This window comes from Halyomorpha halys, unplaced genomic scaffold (genome assembly GCF_000696795.3).
Source record: "Halyomorpha halys isolate HHAL.00 unplaced genomic scaffold, Hhal_1.1 Scaffold464.1, whole genome shotgun sequence".
NCBI lineage: Eukaryota > Metazoa > Arthropoda > Insecta > Hemiptera > Pentatomidae > Halyomorpha > Halyomorpha halys.
In genome coordinates, this window is record NW_027108519.1 from 406406 (window position 1) to 422313 (window position 15908).

Sequence of the window (15908 nt, forward strand, 5' to 3'; positions counted from 1 at the left end):
CCAACTATAATGGCATTCGTTTTTGTGTAGAGGCGTCCCAATAAATTGCTTCCAGCCACATGTCCCGCCCATCTTAACCTCATTAAGTTCACTGTTAGTTCTTCTCCTCCATGTGTTAAGCCTCTGATTCCAGATCGCTCCCGTATCGGCACGGAGAGCTTTCAGTCCAGATCTCTCAATTCTCCTTTGTAGGGTGCCTGTTAGAGCGCAGGTCTCGCAGCCGAATATCAGAGATGGTTTTATCATGGCATTCAACACTTAGCTTCAGATTTTCCATTCAATTTATACCTGAGTTTTAAAATTCCTTTGATCCTTTGAAAGAACTAATCTTCGACAACATCATGTATTAATTTCTTATCGAAGAAATTCGAATTGTTAAACTAAAAAAAATATGGGAGGTATAAAATCGACATCTTTTTCGTTTTCTGCACCACTGAAAAGAACGCGGACCTCTGCTCCTCGTATAATAAGTAAGAAATACGAAGTTAAAATAAATCGATACACGAGCATGAGATCTTAAAATCGATAGCACTATTTTTCCTGTACGTCGGAAAACATATTGAGGGTTCCTATAATAAGTATGAAATACAAAGCTGAAATAAATCGATTCGCGAGCGTGTGATCATAAAATCGAAAGCTTTATTTTCTGTACCTCGGAAAACATAAAGGAACTCTTGTGTCACGGTAGCATTAACTTAAGAATTTTAGGTTATCATAGTTTTGTAGAGGCGAACTATTTTCATTTTTGATTCCATCCGTTCATGTCAGATTTTTTAAAGTGAACATTTCCTTTACTTTTTTTTTGTTAAAATATTTCCGTCAAGTAAGGGTATATCATCACCAGTGTAGTAGGGTATATTACCAGTATAGTAATAAGTAGGGTATATTACCAGTGTAGTAATGTATATTTGTTACAGACATTTCAAATTCTTTCTCCTTTGCAGCCTCGGTGTTCGTGGCTTAACTTCGTTGTAAGGATTCCAAAAAAAATTTAAAGATATGCTGAATTCATGTTTTGGTGGATATTTGTGTTAGTTCAGAGCTAATCTAAAAAGTTTCAGAATTTTTTATTTATTTAAGATATTATTTTTTTGTAAGTTGGGACGTGAACATTGGCTGCTCTTCGAGCACCTTATACCATCGGTAGACAGTGCAGACACCAAGGACATAATGCCCTTCGGGCACACAATGGGTCGCTTCAGTGTTAGTTCAATGATTTCCCAAAAAAGTGAGAATTTTCCTAGGAAGACCAAAATTCAAATAATACTTGAAGATTGTTATAAAAGATAATTCGTTACTAAAAAACTAGGTTTAAACCAGATACAACTGTAGTATAATTTTTCGTTAGATGTCAGCGAAATGTGTTACCTTGTATTAAAGAATAATCAAATAAATAGAAGTAAGTGTTTATCTGCTACGAATTGGTTAACTTTTTGTTTGTTATAGTTTAAAATATCTTGGAAAAATTTGGACAAGAACTACATTTATTTATAAAAAAAAATAAAAAGTTGATACGATAAATGACTTTTATTTTATTGTATCAATTTTTTATTTGTTATTTGAAGTGTAGAATTCGTTTCTCTCTTAATATTCCATTATGCAGATACGATCTAATCATTAATAGTTTCAACGATTCTGAGATGATTGATTCTCTAACGTAGGATCATCATAAAACCTATTTAAAGGTACCTTGTACGATAAGGCTTCCAGTTTCCTCCTAGCCAAATCTAAAATCTCTTCCACTCGCTCTCACCATTCTATTGATTATCTTTTCTTAAAGAAACCTTGAAAACTTACTGGATGATGTAATATTCCTTTTGTGGTTTGATTTAGTGTTCTGAGTAGAGTCCATAACGTATTCCTGAATCTATAACTTAGCATTGAGGTAAAAATTGTTTGACCATTTACGTAAGATGAGCTAAAAATGTTTTTGTTTTCCTTTAGGGATACCCAATTTTGTAAATATATCGTTCAGCTCTAAGCTATGTTATTTCCACTTCATTATTAATTTATACATTTAGTAAAATTAGGAAGTTCTAAAAGGGAATGGTTTTCAGAATCTTGAGATGTTTTATGTATTTATTCTTAATACCTGGTGGGCTTACATGGTTAATGTAAGAGGTACATATTTTTGTACAAAAACACTGATTATGGGGGTATAGCCTCAAACAAAAGACACCCCTAACTAAATACAGCGTTATAAATAAAACAAAAAAATAAGATAAAATAATAATTCTTAATAAAAGATAAAAGTAAAGTTAATAACAAAAACAATGACATTTATAGGTTTAACAAAATAAATAATTGACATCTGAATGAAAAAAGTGAATTTAAGAAAAAGATGAAGAGGGAGAGAGAAAAACAAGAAATTAAGATGCAATAAAATTTTAGAATGACAATAACAGAACTGATAATTATACTTTAGTCTTCGGTTTGTGGTTGGGTTTCCCAAGTTGTAGGTCACTGCTCCTTTAACTGTAGGTAACTGGGAGTGGAGCTCCATGAATCTTTTTTTGATGTAATCCTCTATTGCATCTATTTGTAATTCCCGATGCAATTGGCTGTTTCTTACAAACCAAGGAGCATCCACAATGTTTTATGTAAATACTTCATTTTATAAAAATAAGGTATAAGTGCAATTTCAAATTGATTTTATTACCAATTTATTTTTCTAATCATTTCCTTTCATAACTGGGTATTCAGTCTCCAAATCAAAATTCATTCAGTTGCTCTAATAATGCTTTTTAGCTAATTGATTAATTATCGTTGGCAAAGCAAACGTTAAAAAAAATGAATTGTTTAAGTATCAGTATAGTAACCAAGCAACCAGTTTTTTCTGTTCGGAGTTAAGAAAAACCAGGGAGCTTGTGTGAGTAGAATTTAGAGGAAGTAGTATATGGGAGAGGGTAAGTCAGGAAAAGTGAAGCCAAAAAAGCCGGCGTTATGATGGGCCAGGAGTCTAGCAGAGGAGTTGGGGAAGAGAACGGGCCAATAACTGGATGCCTTCTGTTTCAATTCAGATTACAATGGCAGACATTCTTACTAACTTCAATATACCTAAGCTCCATGGGCGTGGCCATTTTGATAAGGTTACCCTCCCAAATAGATGACAAAGACGGAGAAAATTTATGGTCATTATTGTTCCTAACACTTCTCGTAAAGGAGAAAATATATAGCATGAAATTGATGGAATATATTTTTAATTATCTTTTAATCTAAAAATGAAAATTCTCCTAAGAAATAAAATAACCTATAATAGTGAAATGGCCATATATGCTAGCAGCTTACCATGAATATTTATATATAACTTTGAATATTGAATACTTATATGTAACTTTGTCGGTAAATGGGATTCAAAATTAAAATTTATAACTTATTGGAGTTCAATCATGTAGCTTCTCCAGAAGTCTGTATCATGCCATAACATTTATTTATTTTATACATTTTTACCACTAAATAAATTATAAAAAAAAAATATGATTTTATAAAAGCAAGGATCTAAATTAATTATGCTTCAAATTTTAATGGGCAAACTAGCAAGTGATTTAATTCGGCTTGTTCAATTATTTAAATATTTCTTCTCAAAATTGATCAATGTTTTAGACATTAAAGAATTGATACAGGCCCTGAGAAGGTGGAAGAAAAATTTGTTTTGATGCTAAGTTGTAAACTACTCTAAATTTAGAATTTTTTTGTATATTTTATGTTTATTTTTATTTAACTGTGCAGAATCGTCTTTTTATTTTCTTTGTTGACATTTTAGCGCCCAATCCGACTCCTTCTTCCCAATATGGTCTCATTTTGTTTCAGAAACTGAGAGCAATAAACTTAAATTTTAAATATTAACCTTATATTGTATACATAAATATATATTTTTTAATTTTATATTTCTATTATCCATTATGAAAGTAAAAGAAAAGGTTTTAAAAGTTCCAACTTTTGTGAGGTGAAGATGTGAAAAAGGTCTTGGGGTGTGTTTATATATATATTTTTTTGGGGAGGGGGTGTATATATATTTTTTGTCTATATGCATTTATTTTTTTTTAATTTGATGTTTCCATTGTCCGTTATTAAGGTAAAGAAAAGGTTTCAAAAGTTTCTAATTCTGTGAGGTGATGATAGTTTGGTGAATAAAAATAAATTAAACTTATTTTATTTATGTCGATTTTCTCACTAAATTTCAGGCCTTCACCAGGGCTGAAAACAAACGAGATAAAAACCATAATGTAATGAACAATAAAAAAGTATAATAAGAAAATAAGAAGAATTATAAACAATTCTAAGACAAGATAATTTATAATATAGTAATAGTATCCCCTCCGCATCCCCCCCCCAAATATCTCCCATTAAATCTACGGTCAATTATACAAATACATCATTGTACGTTCCATATTTTATTTTCATTATAATATCACTTTGAGATGTAACATGATCTATTACGATTCGCCTTATACACTAAATAATAGCGTCATTGTGAATCACTTGCTCTGTGAACCTTGTTTTTATTTCAATAGGGTTATTGTTAGAAACCACAGTCATTCAAATCTTCCTGTTACTTACAGTAAAGACTAGAATAATTCTTCCATAACCTGTTTGGTCATTGTATTGCAACATAATTGTAAATAAATATTCTAAAAAAAGTTTATAATGACGGATATATATGGATTCCTATTATACTCGTAGTACAAGAGTCGGAAAGAAGAAAAGACAGTTATTCCACCCTAATTTTTGATTGCTTTAATGAAAACTATGTATTATTACTAGTCAAAATTTATGAGTCTGCCAAGTATCGGTAGGGGGAATAAAAAATGGCGGCTGCTTCAAAACGTTAAAAAAAAAAAGCTAGTTTAATGCACTATTAAGTAGTTCCCGATGTTTATTTTTGTATAAGTAGTGTTTTCATGATATTTGCTAAAATAAATTGATTTATAGTTGTTCGGACATTAAGTTTGATTTTGAAAAAATATTTCTTAGTAATCATTCAACATAGAAATGTCTGCCAGTACACAAAACTTTCTATAAATTAGTCCCTTGGTATGTATCTTTATAGGGGTAGTAGTTTTATGATATTCGCATATGACAATTTTTTCAACTATAAATCAATTTATTTTAGAAAATATAAAAACTACTACACTTACGAAGATAAACGACTATCTACTTTATAGTTCATTAATCTAGCTTTAATTTGAGTGCTAATAGACATCTGTACGTTGAATGGTTTCTGAGACATAGATTTCTCAAAATAAATTCACTTACTACTAATCTTCCAGTACATTTTTTTTATGCTATGCTTTTTAAAAAGTCATATTTCAAGTACTATTGAATGTATGAATTAGAGCTCATACTTTAGCAAATTTACTTTACTTTAAATGATGTTCTCTTAAATTGTCTAGTGTTTTTAATTTTTTTTTAACGTTTGAAACAGCTAGTTTTCATTAAAGTAATCAAAAATTGGGGTAAAATAACTACCTTCTTTTCTACTCCTGGGCTCAAGCACTATTATATGTGGTATTCATATTTCTTATTGTAGTTGATAGTTATTTATTTCACTAATATTTCACATAAAATTGTACAATTCATATTATGGAAAATATTTTACAACTATGAAGTATCACTAATTTAATGAAATTCAACTGTTTTTCAAGATCTATCCTTTATTAACATTTAACATTCAATATAAAATGTTATACAATTCAATATTATTATAAAATCACACTTTGTCTGTACAAAAACAGTGTATTTTGAGTCAATGGTTCTTTTTTAAAAGACTGTTCAACAATATTTAAGAAGTGGGTGTTGATATGAATATTTTATTTTACACTTGATCCCTTTTACACTGTTCTCTCAACTGAAGAGCCATAAGAGATTTAGTAACTTGAACTTGGATTTGAAAAACGGAGTTTAATCAACCCTTTATGGGCCCCTTCTTACCGAAGTAATCTACTTTGGCTGGGAAAGCTGGTGAGATTGCGAAGTCACTGTAACAAAGTTTAAAAAAAAATAAAATTGTTGGCATATATTGCATTTTAGGTAAACCAAAGTAAGTGTAAATAGGGTTAAATGGTATTTTTTTCATATTCCAGCTGGAAAGAGAAACTATACCAACTTATTGCTCCATCATGGTCATGTTTCATGGTGAAAGATAATTTTAAGTTCATAATTACAAAGTAGAATCACTAATAGTTTTTTTGCATAATAAAAACGACTACTAGTAATATTGTAGGAGTTATAAAGGCAAGAAATTACAAATCAGCATTATACTATGTTCAAACTAAAAGACCGATAATATTAGTTTCTGATTTATTGTGAAACGGGTCCCAGCTAATGGAGCGGAGTCAAAATATTATAGATAGATAGGTAGGTAGACAATAATAATAATAAATGGAAAGGGAATCCAAAGGTTCGTTTCCGATACCACCAATAGTTCTCTACATCTCTCCAGTGGTGCCCCTCCAAACCCCAATCTGCTAAATCGGTTTTATCACAATCCTCCCATATACGTTTCGGTCTACTTCTCGGACATTTACGCCTAGCTATAACCTGAATTATATTTACCGGGTGCAGATCTCTTAGTTCGGCATTGTGTAGCCTTCTAAATTCTTCAGGTAATTCATCTTTTTTCGGTCCGAATATTTTATGTAACATTTTAAAGAACCTTAAGGCACTGTTCCCTTAGTTAAAGAGGCCACGTTTCGCATCTATAAAGAACAGTGGAAAGGATAATAGTTCTGTAAATTCTAACTTTCAGTTTTTGGACAGAATGCATGAGCCATCTATGTTTTATCTTTTCTCAAGAAGACTCTTTCTTAGAAGCAATAATATATACCATGAGATAGTATATTACTATCAATTTGTTTTTTCAGAACTTTTCTTGAAATATTCTTACGTAAGGTTCCGGGAATACCGTTATATGGATAAATAACCAGGCGAGCTATTCCTGTTGTGAAATTTAACACTTATCAGTCGCTAACTTTTTATACGTGATACTCACTAGGTTGTAGGTGGTTTCGGTAAATATGCAAAAAATTGAGTATTGTAAGAGTAACATTTCTGTGAGAAATGGTTTATTTTACACATATATATGAGATTCAAATGATTGTTTATTTGGAAAGGGTAGTGATAAATAACTGGAGATCTCAATTGCTCTGTTACGGATACTTAACTTATAAGTAGTCTTACCGATTTCTCCAAAAAAAAAAAAAAAAAATATGTCCACTAAGCGCCTGTGTATCTATTTAATTGCTACAGCAATGTCGCACTGAGTTAGGCAAAATCGTTAATAGTACAAGTAAAGTCAGTGAGGTAAATGCTACTTTAACAATCACATGTATACGCCTTGACAGTGAATTGTCATACACAGTTATTGCAGCGTGTTAGCAAGTGTTAGCCACCACATGGTGTAACTACTTCTTAGTTACAATCATGACAACATTAACTATCAAGATGGTTTTATTGTCGGGCTGGATCTGGCGTGATCGTTAATAGTACAAGTAATGACAATGGACTAACAGTTGTATTAACTGGCACGCTTAACTGTCATACGCCTTGGCAGTGAAAGTCGCAATATATCAACCTTACGAAATGTAATTACGATAGGCGGAAAAACATTGTTCTTATATATTTGTCCAAAAACTTAAAATTGTATCAGCCACATGCCCCAAAAACAAATCCACTATGGATCCCAAAAAAATCTACTGCGGAGCTCAAGAAATAAATTTGTCCAAGAACTTAATAAAACCAGAGAGTTTCAACTTATTTCTCTAAATTTAGATTTAGCTCCAGAAGGGGATAAATCTCTGAAAATCTGGGAAAGTTTTGAAATTTGGATTTATCTTTTTTTTTTCTTTTTTTACCCCCTACCTGACCATTTCTAACGTACTAGGGTAGAGGAATGTTACCTTACAGAATACTTACCGATTCTAATCAATTAGGAAGGTTGATTTTTCATTTCGGGTCCACCAAGAAATATGATCACAGGTGCAGGTGCAACCGGCATGGACCTTCCCCATAGAATTAAAATTAACATGGAAGTTCTGTCATAGTTACCTATTACAGTAACAGATCAACCAAAGTAAAGTGAACGACCTCATATCAGTTAATTGTACCTTAATAGAGCGGAAAAAGGGAGTGAACCTAACCGAGTAGATTGGTTTCGTTTATTATACGGAGATAGGAAGAAGAGGGACCGAAGCTTTGCCCGTGGCTTCGCAGGAGCTAATGTCGATGCCTGCGCAAATTTATAATATTAATATCTAATATTTGAGTAGACTGCTGGGATTACAGGGGTCCAACTTGACAATATTTTGACTCCTTTGAGGTATACCTTTTTTAAACATTCATAGTGCGGTATGTTTAAGAAAATTAAGAATACACTTACAAGTTGAGCTTGGCCGCCTTGGTGATGGGGAACTTGTTGCCGTCGCAGACACCTCTGGGGTCATCCAGAGCCAGGTCGAGGACTGCGATCCCCCCCAGGCGGTGGGTCTTCGCCAGAGCGGCTTTGGCAGCTGCGGTCTCGGGCTCCTCGAAGCCCACCCAAAGGCCTTCGCTGACTTTACGGTCCGGCAGGCTGTAGCAGTAGGTGCCCAGCGAGCGTTCTGATTGGCTCACTTTTCTCAGGCTTCCTATTGGGTAGAATAATGTTTTGTATAGAATATGAAATTAAAACATAGTTATAATATGACATCTAATGGATATTAATCTAAGTGTTATATATAATGACACCTTCCAATTAATTTGTTATATAGTCTTTCGGCACAAAAAGGACCTTTAATAGTGGATTTTATAAGAGTACGGTCACAGAGAAAAGTTCCTCTAAAACGTCTTTCAAATTGTCAGAACTCCACCGTTTTGGTCTAATTATTAGAGCTTTAACGCTGACAAAAACTAGATAAAGGAACAAAGTATAAGTTTACATTAAGTATGAAATTCATAGGTTATGGACCACATAATAAACCCAATATCCCTTTGTTAAATCTTTGGAGAAAAAACAATATATTCTTTATGCAACACATTGGGTTTTACATGGGAGGAGGTAGTTACTTGTACATTAACTTTATTTAGAGTCACTTTTCTATGCCTTTGAATTTTCTTCCTTCAACTTACTCTAAACTTATGTTACAAACAAATATGAATAATGAAGTAATAATTTTTATAGTTACCGATATTAGTATATGGGTGAAACTATTTTTTATACACATTTTTGTATTTGATTTTTTATTTTAATTATTAATTATTTAATAATTTTAAGTATTAATTCTTAATTATTAAGAAAAAGGTGCTTTTCTTGGCGAGAAAATAATATTCGCATATTACATCTTAAAAATTAAATATTTTTAGTAGTGATAAAAACGAATTGGGTCTTGTTTTAAAATGACAAAACTCATGGATGTTACTATCACCAGGCAGTTTCCAAACTTTCAGGAGGAAGGAGTATAATAGTGCCAGAAGGCGAGGTGTATGCCTTTCGTAGGCGTGGAATCCGGTACGCTATATTTGATGGTTGACAGTTGAGATTTGCTGCTGCGTGCCGTATTCCAGAAATGCGCAGGGGGATTAAGAAAAAATATGAGTACACAAAGTGTGCTCACAATTTGTTATTGATATTGGTTTTTTCAATTACAATTAATCCTCACTCACTTTTTTGTTGTATACATTAAATATTCTAGAAAATAATGTTTACTGTTTTTAATTTTTTTTTTTTATAACAAAATTTGTATCAAACTTTGTTTTCATGTTTTCCTTAAAAGAAATTAATTTTTTATTAGCTGTTTCTGGTAAACATTAAAAGAAAAATTAACCATTAATAAGTGGATAATAATAAAAATAAATTAAATGGATGCAATTTTCACTCCTTACTCTTTAGAACAGTAAATATATTCAAGGATCTTTACTATTCACATTGAAATGAGTATGAACAGAACAGAGAAAGAAGCACGAGCAAGAATCATTTCATATGCCATAATACGATTCTTGAATTTGGAAACGATGTTATAATATATATATTTTAAACCAAATCCTCCTAAAACACTATCCTTTTTCTATCTAGGGATATTCAGGTAATGCTAAACCAAAAGAATTATCCATCTAAGGAATATCAGAATTTACAAAATTTAGAATCTCAAATTCTTTCTTTTTTTTAAAATCACTCATATTCATATTTATTTGGTATGGGTAAATTTAACATTTCTTAAACTAAATTGTTAATAAATATAAATTGTTACCTTCAGGAGCTTTAGGATTCGTTGGGCTGACAAGCCTTGTACAGATTTCGTAATAGGCAAGGAGTCCTGAGTAAAAAAATTAAACAAATGAAATAAATACAAACAGTGAAATAAAGAAAAAAAAATTTTACATTACTTATATTTTATTTTTAATGTAAAAATGAATTAATACACTGAATAAAAATGAATACCGATCTTGAAAGGGAGACTTCATGGTTACCTTGGTTATAATATTACATATTATACCATATTATTAACACAGCTACAATCGAAAAGATATATTACAGTGACTTGCCAAAGAATATCTTGAGCTGTTGCAGTATTACGGATACCTATTAATTAAGATTGAATATGACTATTCAAAAATATTATTAGACACTGATGATATTAGGATTATCAATAAAAAATTATCAGTTACAGTTTTTGGTTATCTGTTCTTGGAAATAATAATTAGAATCTGCCGGAATGGCGTAAGGGGAATATTTTAGTTTAAAACGCTTTTATATAATTTTTTAAAATAATTTCTTAGTATTGGGTCATTTGAAAGGCTTTTAAAATATCTATACCCGGAAAATTTAACTAACGATTTGTATGGATAAAGATGTTTTTTCAGCCCTAATCTAACTATTGATAGCAAAGAATCAATACTTTAATCTTAACGAAGGCACCAAAGCAGATAGGCCTCCTATTCTCCTGATTATAACAAGAAAATGGACTTTTTAAAACACAATTGAGTTAAATTTTAAAGTTGAATAGCCGATTTATAGTAATCTTTGGTATTAAAAATTGATCAAGAAAAAAATGCCAAATACATAGTTACCTTTATAAAAATGTTAATTTTTTTTTTCTAAATTAAAAAAATATACATGAAATTACAATGGTAGTTCTGATTGTTTCCTCATGTTTCAAAGTTATGTATGGTCACTGAAACCATTATTCGAATTATTTTCGAAAACCTTTTTTTTTTTAAATGATTAAAAAAGTTTCAAAAACAAATACAAATATTTTCTAATTGCTTATGATTAGAGCCCAGATTCTTGTGTAATTGCATCTTATGTTCCATAGCTTTGAATCCTACCAAACCTCGACAGAAATTCAGTTCATGAAAAAGACATTCAAACAAGACTAATTATATTTAGCAAAAAAATGCACGTTTTGTGGCATTTCCAGAATCCCGTACGTTTGAATATTTTCTGCACACAAATGCACGTTTCGCTCTTTTTCGGCTACATTTTGATTTTTTTTTTCCATACAATTTAATGCCGTATAAGTGTATGTTTATTGAATTTTCTTATTAAATTTATTTTTTTTAAATTGATAAATTTGAGGTAAATCAATGCATTAATTAATATAAGAAGAGTTGAATTAATAATAAATAATAAATAAAATAAAAAGTAAACAATTTAAATAACGTTGTATTATTGTTTTTAACGTGGAGTCTCTGCCCGCCTCTAGCCCTTCATTCTTTCATTTATCTTTATTATTACTATTAGTATATATTATATGGATGTATTTAATATCAATATTACTAGGCTTTTCTATTCCTTTTTTTAATATTATATTTAGAGTGTAGTTTCTCTACACGCCTGCATCACTTCATTTTATACCAAAATTAAATTTACTGGATGTATTTTTATGAATGTATAGTCATAAATAGCAATAAATAAATAAGAAAAATTATATTTTTTTATCTATACATATATATTATTTTAAACAAAATCAATCGGTTTGATCAATATGACTATAACTATGCTTTTATAATCAAATTTTATCAAGTTTTTCTAGATTTATTTATTATTTTTATTGGTTTATGGTATATTTGTTTGTAAATACACAATTGGCAAACTAATCCAAAGAACATGCTATGTGAAGTTTTAGGGTAAATATAAAGAAGAATTTTACTTGGAAGAATATTTCATAAATTTCAACATAATTTCATAATTACTCTAATGAGGACTTCGTAATTTCTCTAAAGAGGTAGTTTTAAAAAGTTGAAAAATTGAATCCCAGCATTCATAATAAGAATATGAAATCATTTAATATAACTAGCTATGAGGTAGCTCAATTATTGATAAAATTTTAGGTTTTTAATGACAGTAATTTAGTTTTTATGTATATTTGCATGAATATAGACTATTTTTTGATTAATTTGTTACAAACGAGATTAGGTATGATTTTCATACATTAATATAAATTTAACAATAAAGTCGATGTTAAATGCAGGATTTTGTTTTGTTTTTAACACATTTTGAGTTTTTACTACACAATTTTGCATATTTTCTGCGTTTTTTATTTCACGTTTTATGTTGATTTAAAAAATTACATTCCATTTATTTATAATTTTTAAAAATATTTTAGGTACTGTTTGTTTGATAAAAAAAAAAAAATTACTTACCTTTCGTCTTTGTATGAGGTCCCTTCTCACCAGCTCCATCGGCCTTCAGGGGTGGGCTACCGGACAGACCAGAATCTCTTGTCAGTACCCAAGATCTACCCCAAGTAGCCACTCCTATATTCAGCTTATGTGCTAAAAATATAAAACACTTATTTAATTATAATATTTAATTATTAGCCCATATTGTATAGTTGTGTGCCATAATCGAAGATGATTTTAGTATCCTTAGTATAACTTACAACAACTTTAGGTAATTATTAATATTTTTTTTTGGTTTTTCAAATTACAAAATTATTATCATTTGTGATTTTATAATAGATTACAGATCATCCCAATATGCGTCATCCTTAATATACTGAAATGATGAACTGTTACACTTTGTTGAGTACAGCAGTGTATTCGAAAATATAATTTAAAGCTTATTCTTATTATTTTTGAATTATTATTATCATATATAAGTGGAAGGATAAATCCGACAAGATAGGAAACGGACCGTCGCCATACAGGCTAGCTTCGAAGCCGTCATCCTAAAGCAGCTCAATTTAAGATGGAGCACGCAAGAATCGCCAAAAATCTAGAAGACCGTTTTAGAGGGAAGAAGAAGTAGAGGAAGGCCACGGTTGCCATCTCCTGGGATTGTGTACAAGAGGCTTTCTGGGAACGAGACGTAAATTGTAGTAGAAGATCGTTTGTCCAAGAACAAGAAAGTGGTAACTTCGCATGTACTGCGATGTGGCACGATATCGAAGGGGAAGAAGGTTAGAATCCATTCCAGATATGTTTCATTACCTCAAAAGACTTTCAGGTTTCAAGAATCAACTGTTTTTTCCTACCCTCGCCATTTTTTTTGCGGATTTTTGCTGTTTTTAATGGACTCTACAGGCCTTCCAGATTGAGGTAGAGGTTTCGATCTACTCTGCACTCAATTCCAAACTTACTTCTACAGTAGTAATCCAAACCTGTTCCTATAGATTAAACGATAATGTTTGATCAATATTTTCATCATTTAGAAGAACATTTTTTTTTTTTCAAGTTAAAGGAGGTTGCCCGATTCCCAAAATGGGAGGTTGGACTAAAGTAAACAACTTCAACTTTAAAAAACAGAAGTTGTTTACTTTAGTCAAACGACGTCCAAAGATTCCCGTTGCTATTATTTGGTAAAAGGGCATACACAAATATTGCTCAACTAGTATTTCAGGTTTTATGATAATATTATTCCACTCTACTAAGATTATGTTGACTTACGTTCTGCTCCATTGTTCAACCAATGCCTTACGATTGCTTCTGCGTTTTGGTGTTCCAGACGTGGTTTAGCATAGGTGAGAGGGTGGACGTAGTCTGCCAAGTCAGGTGTTCTATCTGGTGTCTTAAAGTCGACAGTCCACAAGTTGACCATGTCGACGTAAGGTATGAGCGATCTCACGTCGAAGTAAGCTGAAATCATACTATCATAGTTAGAACACAGAATGAGAAAGCCATCTGAAATGTAATGTTATATCTTCAGAACTGCCCTCACCTGTGGCGTTGATGTGGGGAAGAACAGCGAGTGATAGTATTCTGTTGTCAGGTCTCAGTTCGGCTTTCAGTTCCCGGCAGAGGGCGATGAAGAAGTCCCTGTGTAAGCTGGCTTTCTTGTCGACTCCAGATCCGAAGGCACTCGTGATCTTTTGCCATATGGATCCTTCAAGATATCAATATAAAGAGCTAATGAGTTAGATATTTAGCAAGGCTATGAAAAATATTAAAAGTGTATGTAAAATTACATTCCTTACAATTACAAAGTGTGTTTAGAGGATGCAGATTGGCACATTTAAAAGTAATGTCTATGGTTATTACAGGTAATAAGTTTCTAAGTCGAGCAATAGTACTAACGAATTTTATGTTCTATGGTCACAAGTAGCTTTAAACCTCAGGTTAGACTTAATAATATTTGCTCTCACCGCCAAACCAACTCTCTAGTGATTAGAGTGGTCTTGGAGGATTCAGTTCTGTGGGAGGTGCCGCTCCTGTTTCCTGAGTCGCTGATTGATCAATCTTTAAAGGGGACTGACTAGCTCTTTGAATCAGTTCGTGAGCAGTTCGCTAGTCTGTATGAAGGAACCTTACAGGAATTACGCCCAGATGAATCCAACCAAACATAACAGCTGATAACTTAACTTTAACCTCATTTCGCAAAACTTGATTTACAAAATATCTTGACCATAATCATAAAGTAAGTTTTATTAAAAGTTGGTATATGAACGTTGTTTTTTGTAAAATTATGTTGCTGACGTACCAAGAAGCTTTAGTAATTATTCTGAATGTTATTGCCTGAAAAATTTGGAGTTTGTTAATGTGAGTCTTTTTTCTGTCTCAAATATTTGTGATGCATAGCACCAAATCGGTTTCAGTAAGTAAGTGTAAGTATTCAATTTCTATCTGTTTTACTTTTAAATTTTTCGAAAAAAAAAATTAAGAATTTTTCTTGATACATACGTCATTCTTTTTTTAAATATAAGTCCCTGGTAGTGCATAGTGTCTGTCTGTGGGATCGATATATTGTTGAGGAAAACTGGAGAACACGATGCACGCCGCTGATGTGATTTGCCGTGTAATAATATTAGATACGGTTGTAGATTTTATGAGGCCTATGACGGATTTGTAAAGATTTTCTGTGTCATCTCCATATGTCGCTGTAAAAATGTTAGAATTGCAAAGTATGTCGTGAGTGTATGATGTGTAGATGAACGAGTTCAGCATTATTCTATTCAAATTTAAATAAATAATTATTCTAATAATAATAAATAATAAATATAAAATAATGAATATAACTAATAATTATAATTATTCTATGCAAATCTAAATAAATCCTATCAGCTCACCTTTACTTTGCGTCGTAAACCCCTACCTCTCCCGCCCTTCTCTATTTTTTTTTAATGTCCTACTAAAACTTGTTGACACAGACTCGCTACTTAAAACTCCATCTTGACCAGAGCCTTACTGAATTCCCCCCATACTAGACTGAAAAGAAACCCCAAATAGATCCCGATTACTACAACGCCTACTTGACAAACGCTCTAAACTTTCAATTAACTACAAAAACTCTTATACACTGTGATAATCAGACCTATTCGGACATACAGAATTCCGCTTTTGGGCTATAGCAAACCATAAAATTCCTCCTGTATCGAATCCTTAAAATCCAAAATCCTTCGGGAAATCCTTTATGCTCCTTTTTACGTCACAAATAAATTCATTCCTAAAGACCTCTACACCCCACTCATTGCAGATTTGGCCAGAAATAGATATAC

At 31.5% G+C, this 15908-nt stretch overlaps 1 protein-coding gene across 1 annotated transcript in view; it reads right to left on the reverse strand.

Moving 5' to 3' along the window:
- Positions 1-5634: 5634 nt before the first annotated feature.
- Positions 5635-15908, reverse strand: part of LOC106683095 (chitinase-like protein EN03) — a gene marked incomplete at its 5' end in the record, with an annotated part of 11383 nt that continues 1109 nt past the window's right edge. The window contains 6 exon segments of the mRNA XM_067046848.1: positions 5635-5978; positions 8378-8624; positions 10224-10289; positions 12619-12750; positions 13864-14052; positions 14135-14299. Of these exon segments, the coding sequence (XP_066902949.1) occupies positions 5906-5978; positions 8378-8624; positions 10224-10289; positions 12619-12750; positions 13864-14052; positions 14135-14299 (872 nt within the window).